Consider the following 22,710-nt stretch of genomic DNA (forward strand, 5'->3'; position numbering starts at 1 on the left):
ATCTAGGAAGTGGTTTGCACATACTTCTTATCTGCTGTTATAACCGCAAAGGCTTAGAATCATTGGCTATGCCATGAAGCTATAACTCTGATTGACTTGGTCTGTCTAAGAACTCCTCAGAAGGTTAAAGGTCAAAGGAAACATGGTATGCAATTGTATTTTCTCTTTACATTTACCTCAGTCACAAAAGGCCAGTTGAGAGTCGTGTGGGATAAAGAGCAATCCTACATTGTGTAGACCATTCTGTCCAGGACTGAACATCTAGCATTCTTACCCGCTACCCACCAGCAATGCTCCTCAATTATTAGGAAAACCCCAAACACCCCATACATATTTGGAAGGCACTTTTTTCTCAACGTTTTATTTTTAAGGTTATATTCTGTGTCCATTTAGGTAGTTCTAGTTCAGTTCTCAGTAGGGACAGTATCACATGTAGGGAACATTTTAGAAATATGTGAGTTTGACTTTAATTCATTAATCAGCGTTACCATCATTTGGTAACGCTGATTAATTTAGCATTTATTTAGTGCTTTCAGATCACATTTTACATATTTACAAGTGATTTCACCCCAACTAATGAACAGAATTCGTATAAGTGCAGTATTTCTTATGAGCACATTTCTATATTTTCATCATGCTGATTATTTCTTTTTCCTTTTGTCTATAATGCTTTATTAATCAATGCTTCTATTCACTTACATGTCACCAAATTTTTCTATCTCAGGATCTTTATTTCGTTATATCGTTTAATTTTCATTTTAATCTTGTGACATAATTAAGGCAGGTATATCTGTTTATACACAGGAAGGAAAGGGGGAAAACGAGTAAGCAGTTTATCCAAAATCTAGCCAATTACTGACCAAGCTAGGACTAAAACCCTAAACCCATTTGCAAAATGGGCAAAATGGTAGCATTATTGTGAGGATTTAGTGAGGTAATTGTATCAAGAAATAAGCTCACTCACTGTTCAATCAGTAGTGATGAGTATCACCAATAATGTCACCAAGCCCATATCTCTTCAATTTGTTTTAAAATCCACTATTTTCAGAAAATCAGCACTCTTTAATACATATTGAAAATCCAACTAATCATGAGAATAAGGTAGACCAGAACATTCCACATCCCTTAGCTTTCAGGAACACAAGTGTCTGGGGACTCGTTACCGTTTAAAGGATCTAAGGCTTTTACAACTACTTCTACAGACTCGGCTCAGCATCCTTTTAGAAAAGCCAAGAGAAGATCTCTTAAATACCATCGTCTTACATCTACCTAAATCAGGCATTCTTTATCTGCAGCAATCTGGGGCCTGGCATGCATTGAATGATTCCAAACAATGTTAGAGGCAATTATTCCAGTGTCTTCTCCCATCCAATCTTTCATCAGCACTTCTAAGAACAAGGAAATGAGCTGATCTGCATTTCTGCTCCTCCTCCTTTTTTCTGCCCAGCTCTGATGAAGCCTGAAAGGCACAAGCTAGGCTTCCAGTAAGACAATCTGGGAGGAAGTCATTAGATAAGGCTTAATCACCAGCTTTACAGTAACTGAGACTTATCTCTATTCAACAACTTCATAATTTTATTGGATGTGTGTTCAATTTCTAATAGTATTTTTAAATACACGTTTGTTTTGTAAAACTTCTCCCAAAATCCCCTCTTCATTGTGCACAGTCTTTATAAATATGCCTTTTCCCATATAACATGGAACTGAGTAATGTTCTTAAACCATTCAATTCCAGTTCATTACTCTCCAGTAGAAACTCAAGCCTCACAAGTACTTTAATTCTTTCAGCATTCTTGGCTGTCTTTTCCTGTTAGGGCAAAATATATAAATCTCGGTGGAACCTGAAAAAGTATAGACATTTTATGTCTATTTCATTGTACAGGCAAACCTCAACTTATAGTCATTTTCCTGAAAAATGCAAACAAAGATATGTCATTTTGCCCCTTGGCTTAATGACTAAAATTGAAGGTACAGACTTGGAAACTGGAGGGAAAGGCTTCTAACAATAAATGAAGTTGAAATTTCATGCTGATGAGGAATTAAAATAAGTTTTACCGCTGAATGATTTGGGCATCCGGGATTCCCGGACTACATATTTAGAAGCTTTAATAAGTTAGCATTCATTTATCTCTCAGTATTTGAGTCCCTCCCTCCCTCCCTCTCTCCCTCTGTCAGTCCTATTCTTTCTCCCCTACCACTCACTTACTCACATTCTCCCTTCTAGTCTCACTCAGCCTTTCCAACATAGGGTGGCAATGGAAGCCCACACAGCCACACGCCCCCATATCTGCACACATGCACCCCCACAACCCAAAGCCTTAAATATGTTGAGGAGACTCTTTGCAGTTATTCCATTTAGCCATTCACACTGATCTTGGATTGAGTAATAGGGTCTCTTACCAACAGTAACTCAAGATGGCACTCAGAAGCGTAGCTCAGATTTCATCCTTGTTCCAAGTGGCCATTTTTAACCAAGCATGGGAGTATTTCCAGGGCCTACATTCCCAGATAATACATTAGGAGTATCAAATAAATGGAATGTATTGTATTGAGCATTATCAACAAGAAATGAATCAGGCCAATTTGGTTACTGACCAGCTATTTTCTGTTGAATAAATCTAAGCCTGAGGATGTAGCAATAATTAAACAAGAAACAGAAAACTACCCTGCCGCTTCAGATTCCCAGAGAAATGTAATATATCCAGTGTCTTATCTCCAAAGTGAAGAGATTTTACATGTCAGAATGCCTTGGGGGAAAAAGAGAGTGCATTGAAAACTAAGGTACTATTTTCATTATTGCTATTAAGAGCTCCCAAGTAAGTTGGCTTAAAAGTACCTATTTAAGCAAAGATTAAAGCTGCATTTATTTTGCAAATAAACTATCGGTTTAATTATTGCTTCTTTAGGCTTTTCAGAATTCCCCCTGGGAAGATGAAGCACTATGATAAATCAACTATTGAGCGGATACCCAAGATACCTGACCACCGTATTTTCCTTAATCACGTGAAACTGAACTGCAAAGCAGAGTGTTTCTTCATTTGATGGGTTCAAAAATAGCAATTAATATTTTCCATAGGCTAGAATAATAAGTTTATGTTTGATTATAAAAAGTACTTTATTCATCATCATTTCCTATTAGACAGGCACGTAGATTTTTGGAAATAGTCCTACCAATTCTTGCTATGAAGAAAATCATACACAATGACAATGTTCTAACAAACCAACAAATTACATTTTAAAGGCATTTTCTTTTGATTAGTTTAATTTCTCCTCTGTGGAGATATGCTAATTATATAAACCTTAAAATAGAAACAATGGAGAACAAATGGCCTTCAGTCACACCCATTCCCACACACTCACAGCTTCCATGTTAAATCTTTCTGGTTGTTTTTTTCTCTATTTCTTTTCATACGATTGAGATCATAGTCTATGCAAATTTTGATGCCTTTTTTTCATATAACACTTTGATATAAATATTTCTCTGTGTTTTATAAATGTTTATAAACATTCAATAGTTGTATGATATCCCAACATGTAAATGAACCATTCTGTTTACTTAACCATGTCTTAATTGTTACACATTTAAGATGATTTTTATTTTTTTGCCACTTATATAAAAAAAAGTAATGAACATCTCTGTGCAAAATATATTTATTCACTAACTAAACTGATATATATTGAATGCCTCTTGTTTGCCATGCACTGTTTTAGATGTTAGAGATAGAAAAGCAATGAAACAAGCAAGAGATCCTTCCCCTCATGGGATTTATATTCTAATAGGGGACAAACAAGAAACAAAACAAATAAGCAAAACATATAGCACGTCAGATAGTGGTGAGTTGCACGGAGAAAAATAAAGCAGAGAAGGGGGAAGGAATGGGCTGCAATTTTAAACGAAGTGGTTGGGGAAGTCGGTTGAGAATACAACGTTTAAATAAAGACATAAAGGAAACAATCATCTCTGTGTCTTGATAAACATTCCAAGCAAAGAGAACATCAAATTCGAAAGACCCGGGGCCCGCCCCGTGGCTTAGCGGTTAAGTGCGTGTGCTCCGCTACTAGCGCCCTGGTTCGGATCCCGGGCGCGCACCGACGCACCACATCTTCGGCCATGCCAAGGCTGCGTCCCACATACAGCAGCTAGAAGGATGTGCAGCTATGACATACAACTATCTACTGGGACTTTGGGGAAAAAAAAGGAGGAGGATTGGCAATAGATGTTAGCTCAGAGCCGGTCTTCCTCAGCAAAAAGAGGAGGATTAGCATGGATGTTAGCTCAGGGCTGATTTTCCTCACAAAAAAAAAAAAAAAAATGCAAACGACCCTACTCCTACACTTAGAATTATGTTCAGGAGTGGAATTATTGGGCCAAAGAATATTAATATATACAGCTTATAACATTTTCAAAGTTTTATTTTTTAATCACATTATCCTTACAACATTTATTGGTCAGTAAAGCTCTAGCTGAAATGCAATTTTTTCCTGCTAATATTTTTTATAGTCATAGCCATTGTGAGAAGTTCTAGGTGCGTGTTGCTTTCTGAATTTTTTAAAATACTATACAGTCATTTCATTTAATGGAGTAATTTAGATAAAAAAAGTGTTATCAATATTGTATTATTGTTATTTATTCCTTTTTTTTCTTAGGAAATTAGATATATGTGCAAAATAGAGTTATATTTGCCTGACAAGCACCAAGCTTATTTCACAATGTACCTGAATTATGTTTAAATCTGAAACATTTGTGAGATGGCAAATTTGGAGGAAAATTTTCTTAGCACACATTCAAGAACGATGCTGCCCTGCGACTTACATATTACTGTAAAAAGACAATGAGAAGGAACACGTGCTCATAAAATATGAAATAATAGCGCTATTTTGAACAAGACAAGGAGATTAAGAACGGAATATTACTAAATTTAGAAACCCAGAAGAAAATTATGAGTTCTTGATTTAGAAACTTATTGCAGAATAATGAGGGTTTTTTTCCATTTGCCTCTGACCAAACATGAACTCTGCTACGTCATTCTCTCCTTTTCCCACTTTTTCAAGCATGTTTTCTTCCACTATATAAAAAAACTATATTCTCTAAGTAAAAATGGCATTATTTATGTGGCTTGTATTTCCCATTTCAATCCACGCATTTAGCATTTGCCATTGGAATAATCTCTTCTCCTGTTACTCCAATTGTTTTAAGATAAATAAATATATAAATAATTTAAGAAACCAAATATATATTGAATATGTTGAGAAGTTGTTTAAATATTTTAGATAACAGAAAACATTATGGTCACCTGGGTCTAGATATAATTCATTATGTGTTATTCAATTCATTAAATATTTGTTGAGGACCAATATGATGTCACCCAAGCGATTGCACATGGCAATTCCTCAACATAGCATAGAAGACTCTTCATGGTCTGGACTCTGTATCTCTATCCTTTTATCTATTACAACTTCCTCCTCCTTCCGGAGGCTCCAGTCATACTGGACCGTTTGTAGTTCTTCAACTGTGTCGTTCCTCGCATCCTTTCTATTTTCTACTCTCAGAAAAAACTCGAAATCCTGTATGGTCCACCTCCTAATCGTCTATTGATACATCCTCTCTTCTTATTCTCATTGCCACTACTTTAGTTCTGGTCACCATCAGCTCTGACTGGATTGCTCCACCTCCTGAGTAACTTCCTTCCCTGCCCACACTCTTAGGATCTATTTACTATGCTAGAGCCAGGTTTTAATTATTGTTGGGTTTTTCTCCCCCCCCGGGAAAGATTTACCCTGAGCTAACATCTGTTGCCAATCTTCCTCTCTCTCTTTTTCTTTCCTCCCCGAAGCCCCAGTACATAGTTGTATATTCTAGTTGTAAGTCCTTCTAGTTCTTCTATGTGAGCTGCCTCCACAGCGTGGCTACTGACAGACGAGTGGTGTGGTTCCACTCCCAGGAACTGAATCTGGGATGCTGAAGTGGAATGTGCCAAACTTTAACCACTAGAGCATCAGGGCTGGCTCCTTGTTATTGTTATTTTATATAATGTATATCCGATTGTGTCATCTCACCACTTAAAGCCCTTCAATCAATTCCTATTCTTGAACTTTAAAAAAATGTGTACTTGCCACCTCCATCCTCTTCCCCTTTGCCTTACTAACTCTTATTCATCCTTTAAGACACAGCTCACTTGTTATCTCCCACCTGTCTGTCCCAAATTGGTGTTAGCTATTCCTTCTTGGTGTTCCCGGGGGACTCATCACACAATTTTATAATTTCCTGTTTCACTTACCTATATCTCCTGCTAAACTGTAATTTCTTTGAATGCAGGAATAGAGTATTAATCATTTTTGTACTCCCAGAATCTAGCCAATACACGTACATATAAGGTGATCAATAAATACTGGTTGAGTAAATAGATGAGGGGCAATTATTACTAGTTCCATTTTACTTAAACAGAAATTGGAACTTAGAAAATGTAAAGAACTTTCCAAAGGACACACTGCTACTAAATGGGAGAATTGAAATTGGAATGCAGTTATATTTTATTTTTATGCCAATGTTCATCACAAAGGATCGTGACATTTTATCATATCAGCACATCTAACTGAACTAAGATTAGAATTTTAAAGAAGAATATCCAAAAAAGTACACATTTTAAACTTGCTGATTGGTGCTCACAGCATGATTATTATTGTGGTTTCCTTGGAAATCAGTAACTTTGGTAGTATTCCTCTGAGGACCTTCAAAATAGTGTCATTGAAATTGGATAATCCAAAAAATATAATGGGGGGCCGGCCCTGTTGGCTTAGCGGTTGAGTACACACGCTCCGCTACTGGTGGCCTGGGTTGGGATCCCGGGCACGCATGGCCGAACCACTTCTCTGGCCATGCTGAGGCAGTGTCCCACATACAGCAACTAGAAGGATGTGCAGCTATGACATACAACTATTTACTGGGGCTTTGGGGAGAAAATGAGAAAAAAGAAAAAAGGAAGAGGATTGGCAATATATGTTAGCTCAGGGCCGGTCTTCCTTAGCGAAAAAAAAAAGAGGAGGATTGGCATGGATGTTAGATCAGGGCTGATCTTCCTCACAAAAAAAAATATATACACATAATGGGAAGTATGGAAAGACTCAAAATACACTGGAGTGGAAAAAGTTTAGGATACTGAACAAGAAGCAATTCTCAGTCACTTTTTTGGGGAGACCAATAGTGAACGAAGAGATATCCAAAATTAATGACTTTTCAAACAAAAAAGTGTGAAGACCTAAAAAGATCATTCCATGGGTGTACAGCAATACTGTGCACATACAAGACAAGGCATAAGAATGCACAACCATAAAAGTGAATGGAAAAGGGTGGATGGAATGTTACCTCCTGTGCATGAGTTGATAGAAGTTAAGGTCTAGAACGTTAAGTTGTATAAATTTGATGAACCAGAAAGAAATTGCAGGGAGGTTAACAGCTATAGCAGCCAATGTAGATTTTTGTTTTCTTTCAAAGAATGGAAACCAAGAGATGTTAGTGGCAGAGAGGTAATGAGGAGGTGATATTTCACGTTCGTTGTGCTGAAACAGGTTTCTTCTGTATAATACACTCCCGCGTTGGAATCCTTCTGGTGGTGCACACACACACACACGTTTTAGGTTCCTATCAGGGCATTGAGTGGATTTATGCACACATGTTGGGTACATGAGGAGGGCTGGTTAATTGCAGGTCATCTGACTGTTGCCTGAGAGCTTAATAGTTCAAGGATGATTACTTTTCTTTTTATGGGACATACTTATACTAAAGAATTATTCATTCTTTGTCTGAAATTCAAAGTTAACTGGCTGTCCTCTATTTAATTTACTAAACCTGGCAAGTATATACAAGAGTGACCTCAATGGATCATATTAATGCCTTGGTTCTAGCAAGCAACAGCAGGAGGTTGAGGCTCAAGAGCAGCTACATGAACGGTTTATGTTGAAGTGACACTGACCAATTTTTGACTAGGGATTGCAAAGGAAAAATCACTACTTAGGAGAACTGCCATCCTTAGTAGAGGCTAGAGAACTGGGTGAGTCCCTTGCCCATAATGATAAAAGGTCACATTTTGATTGTACTGTAGAGACCAGCCACCAAAACACCATTTCCTGGGGCTGGGAACTATTAAATTACTAAGTTAATGGAAAGAGAGAGCTATGAACTTTGCTTTGTGTTCTAGGTTTAATAAGCTATTGTAAGAAGAGCTGCAACAATAATTCAGTGACTTATGGGATATAGAAATGTATTTCCCTCTCACCCAATATTCTGGGGAGGACATTGAAGACTAGTAGGGAGAAGTTGGGGGAAGTAGTTCTCTTACAGAGTCATTTAAGGACTGAGACTGACAGTGGCTCTACCATCTTTAGTGGATGGCTTCTAAGGTCACTCTGTTCTTCTTCATGCCAGTCAGCAGAAATAGAAAAGCAAAGAGTATGAAAAAACTAATGTGCTCAATTTGATGGGCAAAGCATAAAATTTGCACTCAACACTCCACTTGCAAGAGCCTAGCCACATGACCACGCTAGTTGCAAAGAGGGCTGGGAGGTGTCATTCAGTTACAATTCTATTACTCTGGAAAAAGGGGAATATGAATTTGGCGAACAGCTATCTTTTGCCATTATATTTTGCATGATGTATCCTAGAGTTGCATTACAGGGCTATTAGATCGAGGGGAAAAGAGAGAAGAAAAGCAAGATACTATTTTAAATATTAGATGCAATTTTCCCCATCATTTAACTTAAAGAGAATATGGGGTAATGTGTGAGATAGGTGACCACAGTCTTCGATGCCCTGAGTTGGTTTCAATTTTTGATATGAATGTGATTTTAGTATTTTGAGGAACCTACAACATGACCACTGGATGCAAGTCAACTGCTTTGTCTACTATTTAACTGAAGATGCCACAATCTCTTTTAATGCTGAAGGAAAAGGAGGCAGAATGGACTTAATGAGAGATAATACACCGGGATGACATGCTTTATGGGTGATTCAAGTTCTTTTGGGTGTAATTTTGACTCTATGTGAATTACTCTTTACTCACTGACTTCAGAACCTAACAACAACATAATATGCAAATCTGCTACCTGCAAAATAAATTGCTTTTTCTCCACAGTCATTTAATAAGAGCTTTTTTACTGCATGTTTGAGATGTATTTCAAGGCTTGTGTATTACAAGACACCAAGCCAGTTTTTCCCAAGCAGTGAAGCCTATAGATAAGCAAAGGCAAGTAATTCACATGCTCATTAAAGGTATCACGTAAAAGAAAAGTAAGAGGAAGAATAGTGAACAGTTATGGAGAGTGATATTTGATCAGATCAACCCCTGTCTTGAACACCATTGTTAAGATAATACAAATGAATCCTTATCACCAAGAGATGTATTTTCATAACAGATTGAAAATCTGAACTGACCATACACGAGAAAATTCTGATAACAATTGAAATATACAGAATGCATGGCCAGTAGCAATCTTGAAGCAAGTTTGAGAGGCAGTTATGTTTGAATCTCTTGAATAGCAAAGAAGACATTCCTGCCTGCATTTAAATATGTATTCAGAATAGCATCAGTACTGATGTACATTCAAATGCTAAATAAACATACAGCATTAGCTTGGGTAATAGAATTCATCAAACCATCCCAAGTCAAGTTACATACTAGTGACCGCCAAACACCACATTTGCATTACTCAGTTGTTTGAATGAGGCCTCAGAAAACAACTTCTTGGAATAAAACCTTAGCTTTACAGTTTGTGTCAGTGTTAAGTCCTGAGTAACCTGAATTTTGTAGCACCTTCTGACTCTAGCCCTATAGAGATGATATGGTTTTATCTATATTGCTAGAAAAACAGCAGTAAAACTATTTAAATGTAATAAAAGGTTAATTTGAAGACAAGACCTTTCTTGAGTACATGAGTGGATCGTTTTTAACAAATAGATGTATTTTTGTAAAATTTTATTTACTCATCTTTACATCAACAGCCAGTGCCCTATGAATAGTAGGTACATAAACACAGAGTAGGTAGGTTTTGAGAGTTACATTTTGCTCTCTCTGGAATATCACTGAGAAGCTCTAGACACTACATTTGTATAAACAGATACAGGAGCAGTTTCTACTCTTCCCTCCAGAAATACTATTCAGTAAATAAAGGATAAACTTTGTAAGATCTTAAAAAGACTTTCAATGTGAAATATGAACAAATAGAAATAGCTGGTGTCGGGGGAAGAGGGAGAATCTCCCTCTGCCCTTTTCCTTAAGGTTCTTATGGCTGGCCAAATAATCAACAAGACAGGTTAGCAGGAGAAAATAATACCAAGTTTAATAACATGTATACATGGGAGAAGCTCAGAAATGAGCAACTCGTCCCTCTGTCTAAGCTGCTTGCTTAAGTATTGCAGCTAAAGGCGAGGAGCGTGTTGGGGGTGGGTAGTGACCTGGGACTTCAGAGGGCAGGAGGACAATTCTTTTCGGGGTCATCTATAGATAATGTGGTCAGGGAGAGACAGAGTTTTTAATAAAAGAGGCTTGGTGCCTTTGCTATTGTAATCTCTATCCTACATTATCTTTACAGCCATTATGACAGAAGATCTGTTCCAGGAAGGAGCCACCATATCAAATTCTTTAGGCAGTTAGTGGGGGAAGTCAAATGTCCTTCAGAGAAAACAATCAAGGTAAAGAGATATATTTCAGAGTGGCCAAATTTTGATCTCCTACACTGGTAATTTTGTTTCTTTTCAGGCTCTAGCTCTAATTGGTAACGCCTTTGACATCGTGCGTATCCAAAGGATAGATTTAACTTCCTGGAGCACGTCTTCAACTCTCTGACTATAACCCAGGTGCACTTTGGTATTAACAGGCTCTGGAATCCTCCTGACTTTTTCTAGTTCTGCTCTCTCTTGTTGAGTTCCACATGTAGGTATTTGAATTTTTAATTCTGCTTCCCTTGTGATTTCCCTTCTCAGCTTTGGTGATCCAGTTACCACAATGAATTCTTGGCTCTTAAATGCCTGGTGATATTGACTTGACTTGTCATTGCACCACTCTTTCAAACAACCCGGAAGGAGAATTAATACAACATAGACACCATTTAACTTCCCAACTTTCTGTTTGATTTCAGTGACCTGGACTATAACACAACTAAAGCAAAGAATTACTCTGTGCCTCAACTTTGGCATTATTGCCTGGTCCTACTCATACATTACTGAAATTAGTTGGATGTGGCTTGATATTATTGATCCTTTTGTGATTTTTACTGTTCACAATGACTAAAAATAGACTGAATTGTTGAAACCACAGGTAGAAATGCAATTCTGGCATAACAAATATATGGCACTTTCTACTGATGCATTCACAGGAATAGCTATGAATTTGTAATGTGCTTAAATGAGAATCTGTTTTCTCTTAAGCATGGTTCCATTACTTCAAATACTGAATATTTTATTCCATTTAGATTTTTTTTAGTATAACACTTCAGATTTGTGACTAGTCAACTCTTGCTTTAAAAGTCAAATATATTAGTCATAGTTTAAATACTCTTGAAAGTTCTTAAATATAGCTTGAACATATCTGTTTCTTACTGAGCTGGAAAAGCTGATATCTGACAGATAGGCCTTGCAACAAAATATGGAGATCAGAAAGAGATCTACATGTATATGATCACTTGGTTTGTGACAAAAGTGCCACTGAAATGCTTTGGGGAAATGATAATGTTTTCTAAAATGGTGCTAGATCAATTAGATATCCACCTGAGAAAATATAAATCTTAACTCCATATACAAAATCAATTGCAGATGGGTTGTAGATTAATAACATTGGCATAGGCATAAATTACTTAAACAGAACACAACTCATAATCAGACTATATAATAACAATTCTTACAAATCAGTAAAAGGAGGGGAAACATATTTCATGACACTAAAATCCTGAACCAACACTTCATAAAAGAAGATATCCAAACATGCAATTAGTATGTGCTCATTATCATTAGGAAAATGAAAATAATTTCACCACCAGTAGAATGGCTCCAATAAAATTAAGAAAAAAAACAAATTACCAAGAGTTGGGGAAGATAAGGATCAACCTGAAATTTCATGCAATGTATAACAGATATGTAAATTAGTACAGTCTCTCTGTTATACTCTTTGCCAGCATCTACTAAAATAAAATATATACTTACTTTATGACCCAGCAATTTGACTCATAGAATCAACAGACATACCCATACCTGTACAAGGAAAGGTACAGGTATTGTGTATGTGCATATGTATGAATATAGATATACACACACACATATATATACACACAACATATATTATATATACATATGTATATTTCTAAGAGCAATAACTGTAATAACCCAAACTGGAGACAATGAAAATTTTCATCAACAATAAAATTAAGAAGTGAATTTCTGTATAGTTATACAATGAAATACCATACAGCAATGAAATACTATACAGCAATGAAAAACAGTGAACATGGTACCACGTACCATACCAATACCATACCATACCATACCATACCACCAAATTGATGAAAATCACATATGCAATGTCTACTGCAAGAATACACAAGAGTACATGCTATATGATTCAAAATAAAAAGTTCCTAACTAATAATGCGAAATTAATCTATGGTAATTGGGACAACAGTGAGCTTTTGGAGGTTAATGACTGGACAGGAACACAAAGGAAGCTTCTGGTATACTGTTCTTAGTTATATCTCTATTCATTGGTGATGACAAAAATGGTCAGCTTTGGGAAAATTCATTGAGCTGCATTCTTAAGATTAGTGCATTTTATGGTATATATACAATTCATGAAATAAAATGTTTTTTTGAAATATATTGAATAGCTTTGTATATAGCTAAATATACATAATATAAATATGCATAAAATGCTACATATTATCTTTTTATGACTCTAAAAATTACCTAAATTTCAAAAAGCAATTCATGGATATCACCAGAAGAATTCCCTTCTTAGGCTGGAAGAAGGAGATGAATTATAATAAACAATGTGCTGGTGGTAGCATACAGACAGATTCTGAGTATAAATTCCATCTCTACCACTTTCCAGTTTGGTAACTTTGGGCTAGTTAATTCTGAGTCTGTAACTTACCACTAAATGGACATAATACCTACTTCATAGTGACCATGTGAGCATCAAAATAGCTCATACATGTAAAGTACTTAATCCCTGTCACATAGTAAGAATTTAATAAATGTTAGCTATTATTATTTTTATTATTTTATTGTCATTTTAGCATCATTATATGCATCAGGTCTGAAAAGTAACAATAAAAATAATAGTGTTAATGTGTTATGCAACCTTAGATAAGTCATTCATTCTCCCTGTTTCTCGGTTTTGAAGCCTGTAGAGTGATAGTAGTAGTACTGTGAGTAGTAATAACAACAATGACAACTAATATCTGCTCAATGGTTCACAACCCAGGGATTCTAACTCCAGATTCTATACTGTAAGCCACTCTGTTATATAGCCTTGTAGGAATACCTATCAGTCAGGATGGGCTAGGGTCTGCTGTGGTAACAAGCAACCTCAAAGTCTCAGTGGGATATAACACAAAAGTTTATGTCTCACTCACGCTGTGTGTCCATGTGGGTCAGCAGTGAGCTCTGCCTGTTGTAGCCACTCAGGAGCCCATGCTGATGGAGGCTCCATCTTGCCACGAACTTCCATGATCATCAAGGCAGGGAGAAGAAAATGTGAGGAACTGCACACTAGCTCTCAAAACTCTTCCCCGGAAGTGTTTCAGGCTACTCCTGCTCTCATAATTTTAGCCAAAGCAAGTCACAGAGACACACTTTGTCTCTTCAGGTGGTAGGGAAACATAATCATACCAGCAGGTAGAGAGCCAGAAATATTCAGAAAACAAAACTAAAGACTATCACAAATACTAAGGATGTTATTTTCCTCAAATACGAAAATGAAGAAGAAAGTCCTAATTAAAATGTAAAGTGCTCTGTAACTATAAAGATCTTATATTTAATCTAAAGTTTTTCTCTCTACTGAGGATGTGTATGTTGGATTTCACATTGGGTCAAATATTAATTTTTTTAACACAGTTTTTATTAGTTATCTCAGTCTTCATTAATTCTAAGCTTTGTTATTTGGATAATCAATATTTACTTCATATGAAATTAATAGACTCTGTTAATTTTTATCATTTTAATTAATTAATTCCTGACTGAATATTACAGATATGATAGTCCTTACATTTCCTATTGTACTTATGTTTGGAAATTTTACCGCCTGATAACTATATTATAGACAGAATAAGTATGCCAAGACTTTCTGTCATTAAGTAGCTATTCTTAAATAATGGTTTTTCAGTAGGTTTATGTTTAATCATTAAAGTATTTTTATTAAAAATGATCCAATAATTCCACAGTTCAATATCTAATTTAGGGTTACATATTACTGAAAAAGTGAATAATTTATAGGGAGCCAAAAGTGGCAGTTTTTACACATACCAATGTGCCTGTTACATAGAAGTCTTTAGATACAGTAAACTATATAATAAAATGAAAGCAAGGTACAAAGTCAATATAATAAAATAATTATTTGTGGACAACAAATGGGGGTTTAAATAGAGATCTATGGGGAGTGTGCACTGTCTCCTTTGACCTGCCAGCATATTCCTGGCTTGCTTATGCACCAAAAGGTGGAATGACATCAGATAATAAAAATATTCAAGCCCCTGGTTACCAGACAAAGGCATGCTTCTTTTAGATGCCTTGTCTGTCTCTGAGTGCCAGGGACCCTGCACTGGGCAAAGAGCGCAACAGGTCCTCAATAGCAATATTTTTATAGAACTACAGGATGTTGCAAAGCTGAGAAGTATAGCTATACTTTAGCTCTTCCAGTAAAGATTAGGAGCAGTCGCTTGGGAGCAATCTGTATGAAAAACAACGTGGAGGGATTTGAGTTAGTAAAAGTTCACTTCAGCTAGTAGTAATGCAAGCGTTGTTTTTTTTAAGATCCCCTTAACAACTTACTAAGGCTCCATTACTAGAAGTGTTAAAACCAGTTCTAAATGTCTTACTAGAAGCATTAAGTCCCACCTGATTGGCAAAATTTTTAAAGTCGGATAACATCGTGTCGGTGAGACTGTGGAGTAATGAGAGCTCTGCAAACACTGCTGATGGGAGTGTACATAGTTGGTCTGCTCCTCCACTCTCGACAGGCTATGTCTGGGAATTAACTTTGTCCTTCTTGGTAGAAAAGTGAAGAGGGACACCTTTGAAAATGTATGCTGTTTTAGGCAAATAGGAGGAGGACTGGGAGCTTTTCTTAAATCTGCTTCTTCTCAATTACCTTCAGCTCAAAATAATTCTTATGCCAATGTGGCATATTCTGGGTAACATATTCTGCTATCCTTTGGTACCTTCCTTCCAAAAGGACAGTAGTCAACTATATGAGCAGTTTTCTTTTCTTTATTGTGTTCAAGACTTGAAAATCCCTTTTCAAAATAAAAACTGGTGGGGTGGCTTTCTATGCAAAATGAGCAAAAGTTCAGCCTGAAAAGAGGAAGAAGGAAAGGAGAAAGCTAAAGCCCAAATCCTATCTATCTTCCATGAGACTGTTATGAAAACCACCAAATAGAGAAAAGCCTTAGGACTGGGAAGAGGAAAACTGATTAGTAAGAGACAATGGAAAGAAATGGAGAGATTTACCCAGGGGACTGAGAGAAGTTGATGACTAATCTCGAATATTTATAGAAAGGACTTTTAGGGGGGCAGGGCAATGTATTCTGTGTCACTGTAAGGACAAAACTGGAATGAAGGAGAGGGCATTACAAGGAGGAAGGCATCTATTTGAGGAAAGTAAGAACTACCTAATGGTGGATGGGTCAAACTAAGACAGTGCTCTCAAAAAGCAGAGGGCTCACCATTGCTGGAAGCATACAATGACTGGTTGACCACATCCTTATGAATGATGACATAGACGGGGTTCCGCATTCGAAGACACATTGGAATAGAGGACTTCTAGGTCTCTTTCCTTCTATATGGGTCCATGTGATGTTGATATTGAGGGTCTAAATCTATGGAAGTGTCCACCACGATAGTGTTGGCCACACTGCTAGAAAACAAGCCAGTACAGCATCAACCACCCCTCGACTCACCTGGTTGCCTTTACATTTTCTTTTAAATGTAATTGCTCTTCAATACTGTTTTTCACTTAATCTGCTGCCCTATCTTTGCCATAAATCTCTCATTTTAAGGTAAGCAAGAGGGACAGATGCTAACAAGATGAGCAACAGTGGAGTGGTATGAATCTCATCCACCAATATTGGCAATCGATTATAGTCATTCTTAGGACTGTTAGTCTTTCAAGCCTGTTCATCAATCAGCCCTCAGTTATTCGTTCTTCCACACCTTTTAGGTCAAATTTGCTGTGACATCATACTGTGTTCAAAGGAGTGCCTCACAAGCAATGAAAAGACAGAGTTATGTTTAGAATATTAGTTAGCAGCTGGTTTAGTTAAATCTCTCTCTACCCACGCTGTACAACGTTGATTAATTTTTAAAGAAATGGCTAAATGAAAATATTAATTATTTGTATGTGTGCGTATGCTCTCAAGCACACCATTATATTTTAATTTACTTTTTAACGAGTAAGCCAATATGATTTAAAAATTATTTCCCATCTGGCTTGCATGCTAATAAAGAAAAGAAATCTACTAATTTGTGCCATATTGAATGTAACCTTTTCTTTTCGTACTTTCTAATTACATAGTTCTCAAGGAAATCAAACTAGAGAAAATGGATTTAACCTTCCTGCTTTGTAGTCCTCATACATGGCCATGTAGTGTGGGAGAGAAATGAAACATTCATTTTTGGAGGTCTTAACAATGTGAAAACAGAACATGTACACAGCTATCTCTCTATTATTTGTCTTTATTTTAATCATGCTTATGTAAAACTGAAATACAACAAGAAGGCAAGTTGATTATCCTGCAAAATAATTAAGTGTCGTCTGAATCATCAGAGAATTCAATTATATTATGCCTCATTTTGGTGGAGTATATTATGATCAAGTTTTTGGAAATTCTATAAACCACATAGAGTATGTATCATAATTCTCTATCGCCCTCCTTATTTACTCATTCCACATGATACCAGCACCATGTGCCACAAGAGATTGGTTATGCCTATACAAACACATGAGACATTAATGTTTCTGAATGGTAAATTCGTATGAATTAATTTGTTATGGTTTCAGAATATTTTTCCTGATTCAAACTGTGAGTGTATGTGTATTTAAGGACAGTTGTGGATGTTGATAATGAATGAAGTTAACAAGAAAAATTAAATATAAAAATTTGGGTCTTAAGGAATTTTCATGTATTTTTCAACATGAAGTTGAAAAATATTATACTCATGCTTTCTAGATGTCTTAAAATGAAAGTCATACTGCTGCCTTTTAGGTGGGTAGTGGATTGTCTGGAGGAGACCAAATTCTTACTGTAACATTTGAATGAGTCACTGATTTAATTTGCCAAAAAAGCAAAACTTTATGGGAAGTAAGACAACCACAGGGGGATGAGCAGCTGCAGCCAATGTTCATGAGGCTCCACTTTGCAACTATGATTCTCTTATGAGGGACGCCAGATCTAGAAGGCTCTTTTCTTCCTCATCACAATCTTGTTTTATTCTATGCTTCCCTCGCTCTTAAAGAACTTGTACTAGCCATCCCTGCCCTTCCATTTAAAGGAATATTTACATTGATTTCTCCTGGTTCTTGAATAGCACCACCATGTCCTTATCAGTGGAGAGAAAGCAAAGCGAATTCTCAGTTGTCCTGGGACAAAAGCTTAGTCCTTGTATTTCCAGAATCAAAGACAGTTCATTACCCCACATTCAATTCTGTGATTTCGATTTAATATTCTTTTACCTGGGTGATGCTGATGCGGAATTTAATCTAAGGGCGACAATCGGAAATGCGTTTCCCTGCACCAACCTATTGTTATTGCCTCTAAAATATATTTGAAAGTGCAGTAAATCTTTAAGATAATGGAAAGAAAATGGAATTGAGTGTCAAAAGATGTCCTGCCTCTCTACTGCTTGCTATCTTCATGACTTTAAGCAATCTCCTTAAAATGTGAGTCATTGCTAAAATGACAATGAGAGTAACAGACCTGAGAGACTTGCTTGGGAACCACACAAACAGATGAATGTGAAAATATGTTTTATAAGTCACAATACACCAGAACCATGTCTATTCTTATGCATATGACAAAAGTTTTTTTTTAAAAATCAGCAATTCAAAAATAATACTAATCACTTGATAAACCTAACAGTCTTTGCACGACAATTGTACCATAGTCCTGGAAACATTAGAATATGATATATGTCTGGGTTTTTCCCCTGAGAGTAAGCATAAAAATATTCAAATATTTCAAAAATATATTTGTATCCATAGATTTAAAAACATAGCTTTTATTCTTTTACTATTATCACTGTTTGTGTATAAAGTCTTATAATTACTTCTTTTTAAACCTAAAATTAACATATCTTCTTTTCTTCCAATTAACTCAATTGAGTACCAAATTATTTTCTTAAAAGCTTTCTAAACTGATATTCTGTAATGACTCATGCAAGAAAATACCTTTTCTATTCAGAAGTCTGCACCTCTATTTTATTCTTTAGTCAACCACATAACTAACCACACAGCTTTAAAAATGTTTGCTGTATCAATCAACCACAGGCCAATCATTTCATTCATTCCTCCATTCAGGGAGTGCCCCAGGTATGTGGATGGTGGCAGTGGGTTTTCTGTGACGCTTATGGTAGAGCTGGTGATCAGTTTGTAAATATGTGAGAAATTTGTCCCTTCAATCTTATAATGAACTTACAGGCTTATCTCAGCCTGTGTTGTGGAAACCAAAGATCGCTAAAGGGCTTGGGAAACAACTCTTTGGATTTCTCACTCGTAAGGTGGAAACCTAAATACCTAACCTGAGCTTTCTTCTGGAAACCACGAAGTTGAAACCTCTGCTTTATTTCGACTGCTGGTGGCCTGACCTGTTAAATTGCTCTGCTAGTGCAGAAATACATGAGTCTAGAACGTTAAAGTAAAAGAATGAAAAGTTCACACGCTACCGTAACAACCTCATGGCATTCCAGTGAACTCCCAGCTCCCTCTTGGTGGCCGTGCTATGATGATGCATTGCGACTTTGCCATGACGGCATTTTTACTCTGCAGTGGAATCGCCTTGGGATTGTTTTCATCCTTTGTGAGCGGCTTATCCACTAGCTTCATCCTTTCATAGTCTCAATATTAACAGTGGAAGTAATTTAGTGCTTTTCTTTTTTGACAAAAATATGACTTTTAATAACGCCATTTAAATAAGTTATATCATTCACGAGAGACTTGAAAAATGATCGTTTTCTTGGAGTCACCTAGAACTTGCCTCTCGACATGTAACGTGACTGGTCTCTATAAAGGCATCAAAACCGAAAGCACTGAATTGGAATTTAGGAGACTTGGATTTGGGTCTTGCTCTTTCACTAACTAGCTGGAGGGTTTAATCCTGTGCTTCAGTTGCATCATCTGTGTGACCCTGGGCAAATTACTCTCCTCCTTTTGTGCCTCAGTTTTCTTATCTGTAAAAGGGGATAACAAAAGTGCCTGCCTCTTACCATTGTTGTAAAGAGTCAATGAGATTATTATTATAAAGGGCCTAGAACAGTACTAGGCTCATGCTAAGAACATATATGTTATCTATAATGCTGTAATAATAATCTGTTGTCATAATTCCTTTATTATCTCACCTTATAAGGTTATAATGAGAACAAAATGACGTAATAAATGTTGTATTAGTGTTTTTATTGCTGCATAGCAAGTTACCACAAATTCAGCAGCTTACAACAACACCCATAGAAACTTGTTATCTCATATCATAGTTTCTCTAGGTCAGAAGTCCAGATCGAGCTTAACAGAATTCTCTGCTCAGGGCCTCACGACACTGAAATCAAGGTGTCAGCTAAGCTGTGTTGCTTTCTGGAGCTCTGGATCCTCTCCCAAGCTCACGTGGCTGTCGAAAGAATTCATTTCCTTGTGGTTATAGGACTGAGGTCCCCATTTCTTGCTAGATGTCCACCAGGGTCCCTTCTCAGGAACTAGAGGCTGCCTGCCATTCCCTGCCGTGTGACCCTTTCCATAACATGGCATTTGCTTTCTTCCAGTCAAGAAAAGCATGTCTCACTGGCATCCAATCCCTTACCACTAGATGAAGAAAACTCTGCTTTAAAACGCTTATTTGATTGGGTCAGGCAACCCAGGATAATCTCCCTTTAACCATATAATGCAACCTGATCATGGCTTGATACCTCATCATGCTCACAGGTTCTACCCTCACTCAAGGGAAAGAGATCATATGAGAGTGAGGGTCATGGGAGGGGTGGGGGGTCATCTTAGAATTCTGCCTTCCACAAATGTGAATATGAAGTAAAAAGTAAAAATGATATACAAATATAAAGTGCACATTATTGTAATTTTTATCATTGTCATCATCATGATCATGATATCAACAAATTCTTAACCTCATACAACACTATTCCACTTATTTTCAATGGTTTAAATTAGCTGTAAAGAGTATTCCAATTCATCTAATAATTGTGTACGTCAGAGCTTAGCATTAGCTTTATAACTCCCTGAATTCCTATTCTCTTTGGGATATTTATTTCCCACATTCCCTCTTTTGATCTTTGAGTCACTGAATCATGGCAAGAACAAAGTCCCATGGAGAAATAGTTTTCTATTGGAGTCACCAGTCCATAAAATGTTTAACCGTTATCACCCTTACATATATGTACCAAGGCTGAAATTCCCGAAGGCCTGGTTTTACTCACTCTAAAACAAATTAAGGAAAAGGTAGTCTTTTCCAATGTTTTAATGAAATCTAACCCATGAACTAATATGACAGATTCAGAGATGTTTATTCGTAGGCAGCAAGATTGAGTTTAACATGATCCACATGGCTATGGCTTTGCCATTTGACCAGCTTTACATATATTGTAAAACGTTCAATAAATAGATAATATAATATAAGTATAAAATAAAAATATGATAAAACAATGATGTGGGGAAAGGTTGAAATCAACTCATCTCCCATTAAAATGAAATGGGGAATTTAACCTAGAAATACAGACAGGAAACATCTGGGATTTTGTTAATACAGTCCCTTCAGGGCAGGGATGAATTCCATATCCATACAGAGATTAGTAAAACTTTTGTACATGGAATAAAGTAGTATTGTATAAAAAAAGAATACAAACTACAAAATACATCTGTGTTCAAAATCATCTCTGCCACTATTAGCAATATGATCATGGATGAGTTACTTTTCCTCACTGAGACCTCCTTAATACAGAGTTAATACTGTCTACTATAGAAGATGTTCTGAGGAGTAAGGGTAATAACCTATGCTGAGTTCTCAGGACACTATCTGGTACATAGCATTTAATAAGTGATGACAATTGTTATTGTTATTATTTTTTATTTTAATTGTGTTTAACATGTGGCCCCATGTCTGGAATGTATTAAGTGCTCAGAAAATATCTTTTTCTTCACCCTTCTTGAATACTTGTTTGTTGAGTTGAGCTGGATCTGTCAAGAGAGTAGTATGGATATTATCAATCTGAAATACATTAAGAGGTTACCCTTAGTCTAACTTTATTTAATTTTATACAATTTTCTTCCTCCCCTCATTCTCCCTGCCTGCCTGCCTTTCTTCCTTCCATCCTCCCTTCTTTCCTTGTCTTTCTTTCTGCTTTCTCTCCTTCTTGCTTCCTTCTCTTTCTCTATCTTTTTTTCTCAAGCAGATATTATTTTAAATTTCCGAACAACCTATGTCAGCAAGTCTGGCCAGGTTATCTTTGAAGCAAGATCAATTTGCATTCACTACGTCACAACCTGGTTCATCATTGATTTAATCGCTGCCCTGCCTTTTGACCTCCTGTATGCTTTCAACGTCACAGTGGTGAGTAAAGAGCTCCCTTCCACATGACCTTGAAGGTTGGTTTTACCCCTGTGCTTATTTTTCACATGTTCAGGTTTTCCTTGTTTGTGGCAATTTGTGCGTCCAGGATTTTGTGCCCTCTTCAATACAGATGCCAAGGTGACCAATGAAATGCAGGCCAAATTCTCCACTGGAGGAAGTGACTTCCTTTTGAAATTTGCATTACCTGTTTCTAGTTACTTAAATACCTAGAACCAGGATATACAAAAAGCCTGAATTTATTATCAGTCTGACTCACTAAACAAATCCTTTGATAAGGAAACCATCTGTAGGAATATGAACGTTACTTTATGTTACTGAGGCAGATATTTGCTTTGAGAATTTGGTGGAGAGTTTAAAGATTTCTTCTACTTTTATGACCTTTATGCTCTACCTCTCGAGTATTTCACTATTCATTGGCAAAACAAACAAGACTGATCAAGACAGAGAGAAATGCTGAAATTAAAATAAGAGAATTTAACCACTTCTTGGATGCCCTTGTAAAAATGTTGGAGGGGGCAGCAACCTAAATGACACAATGACCAATATAAAGTTGAGAGTTCTCTTGAATTTTTGTTGATATTTGTAACGTCTCCTTTTTCTTCATCTAAAGCCTTTATCCTCATGTCTCATCACAGGAAAGAAAATATGCCCACTTGTAGTGGTAGCTAT

At 36.6% G+C, this 22,710-nt stretch overlaps 1 protein-coding gene across 1 annotated transcript in view; it reads left to right on the plus strand.

Annotated features, from left to right (window-relative positions):
• The window catches only part of KCNH8 (potassium voltage-gated channel subfamily H member 8), a 371,503-nt gene that overhangs the window by 217,525 nt on the left and 131,268 nt on the right, over positions 1–22,710 (plus strand). Inside the window, exon 6 of the mRNA XM_058553749.1 lies at positions 21,863–22,020. Within this exon, the coding sequence (XP_058409732.1) occupies positions 21,863–22,020 (158 nt within the window). The remainder of the gene's footprint in view (positions 1–21,862; positions 22,021–22,710) is intronic.

Source organism: Diceros bicornis, chromosome 2 (assembly GCF_020826845.1).
Source record: "Diceros bicornis minor isolate mBicDic1 chromosome 2, mDicBic1.mat.cur, whole genome shotgun sequence".
Classification (NCBI taxonomy): Eukaryota; Metazoa; Chordata; class Mammalia; order Perissodactyla; family Rhinocerotidae; genus Diceros; species Diceros bicornis.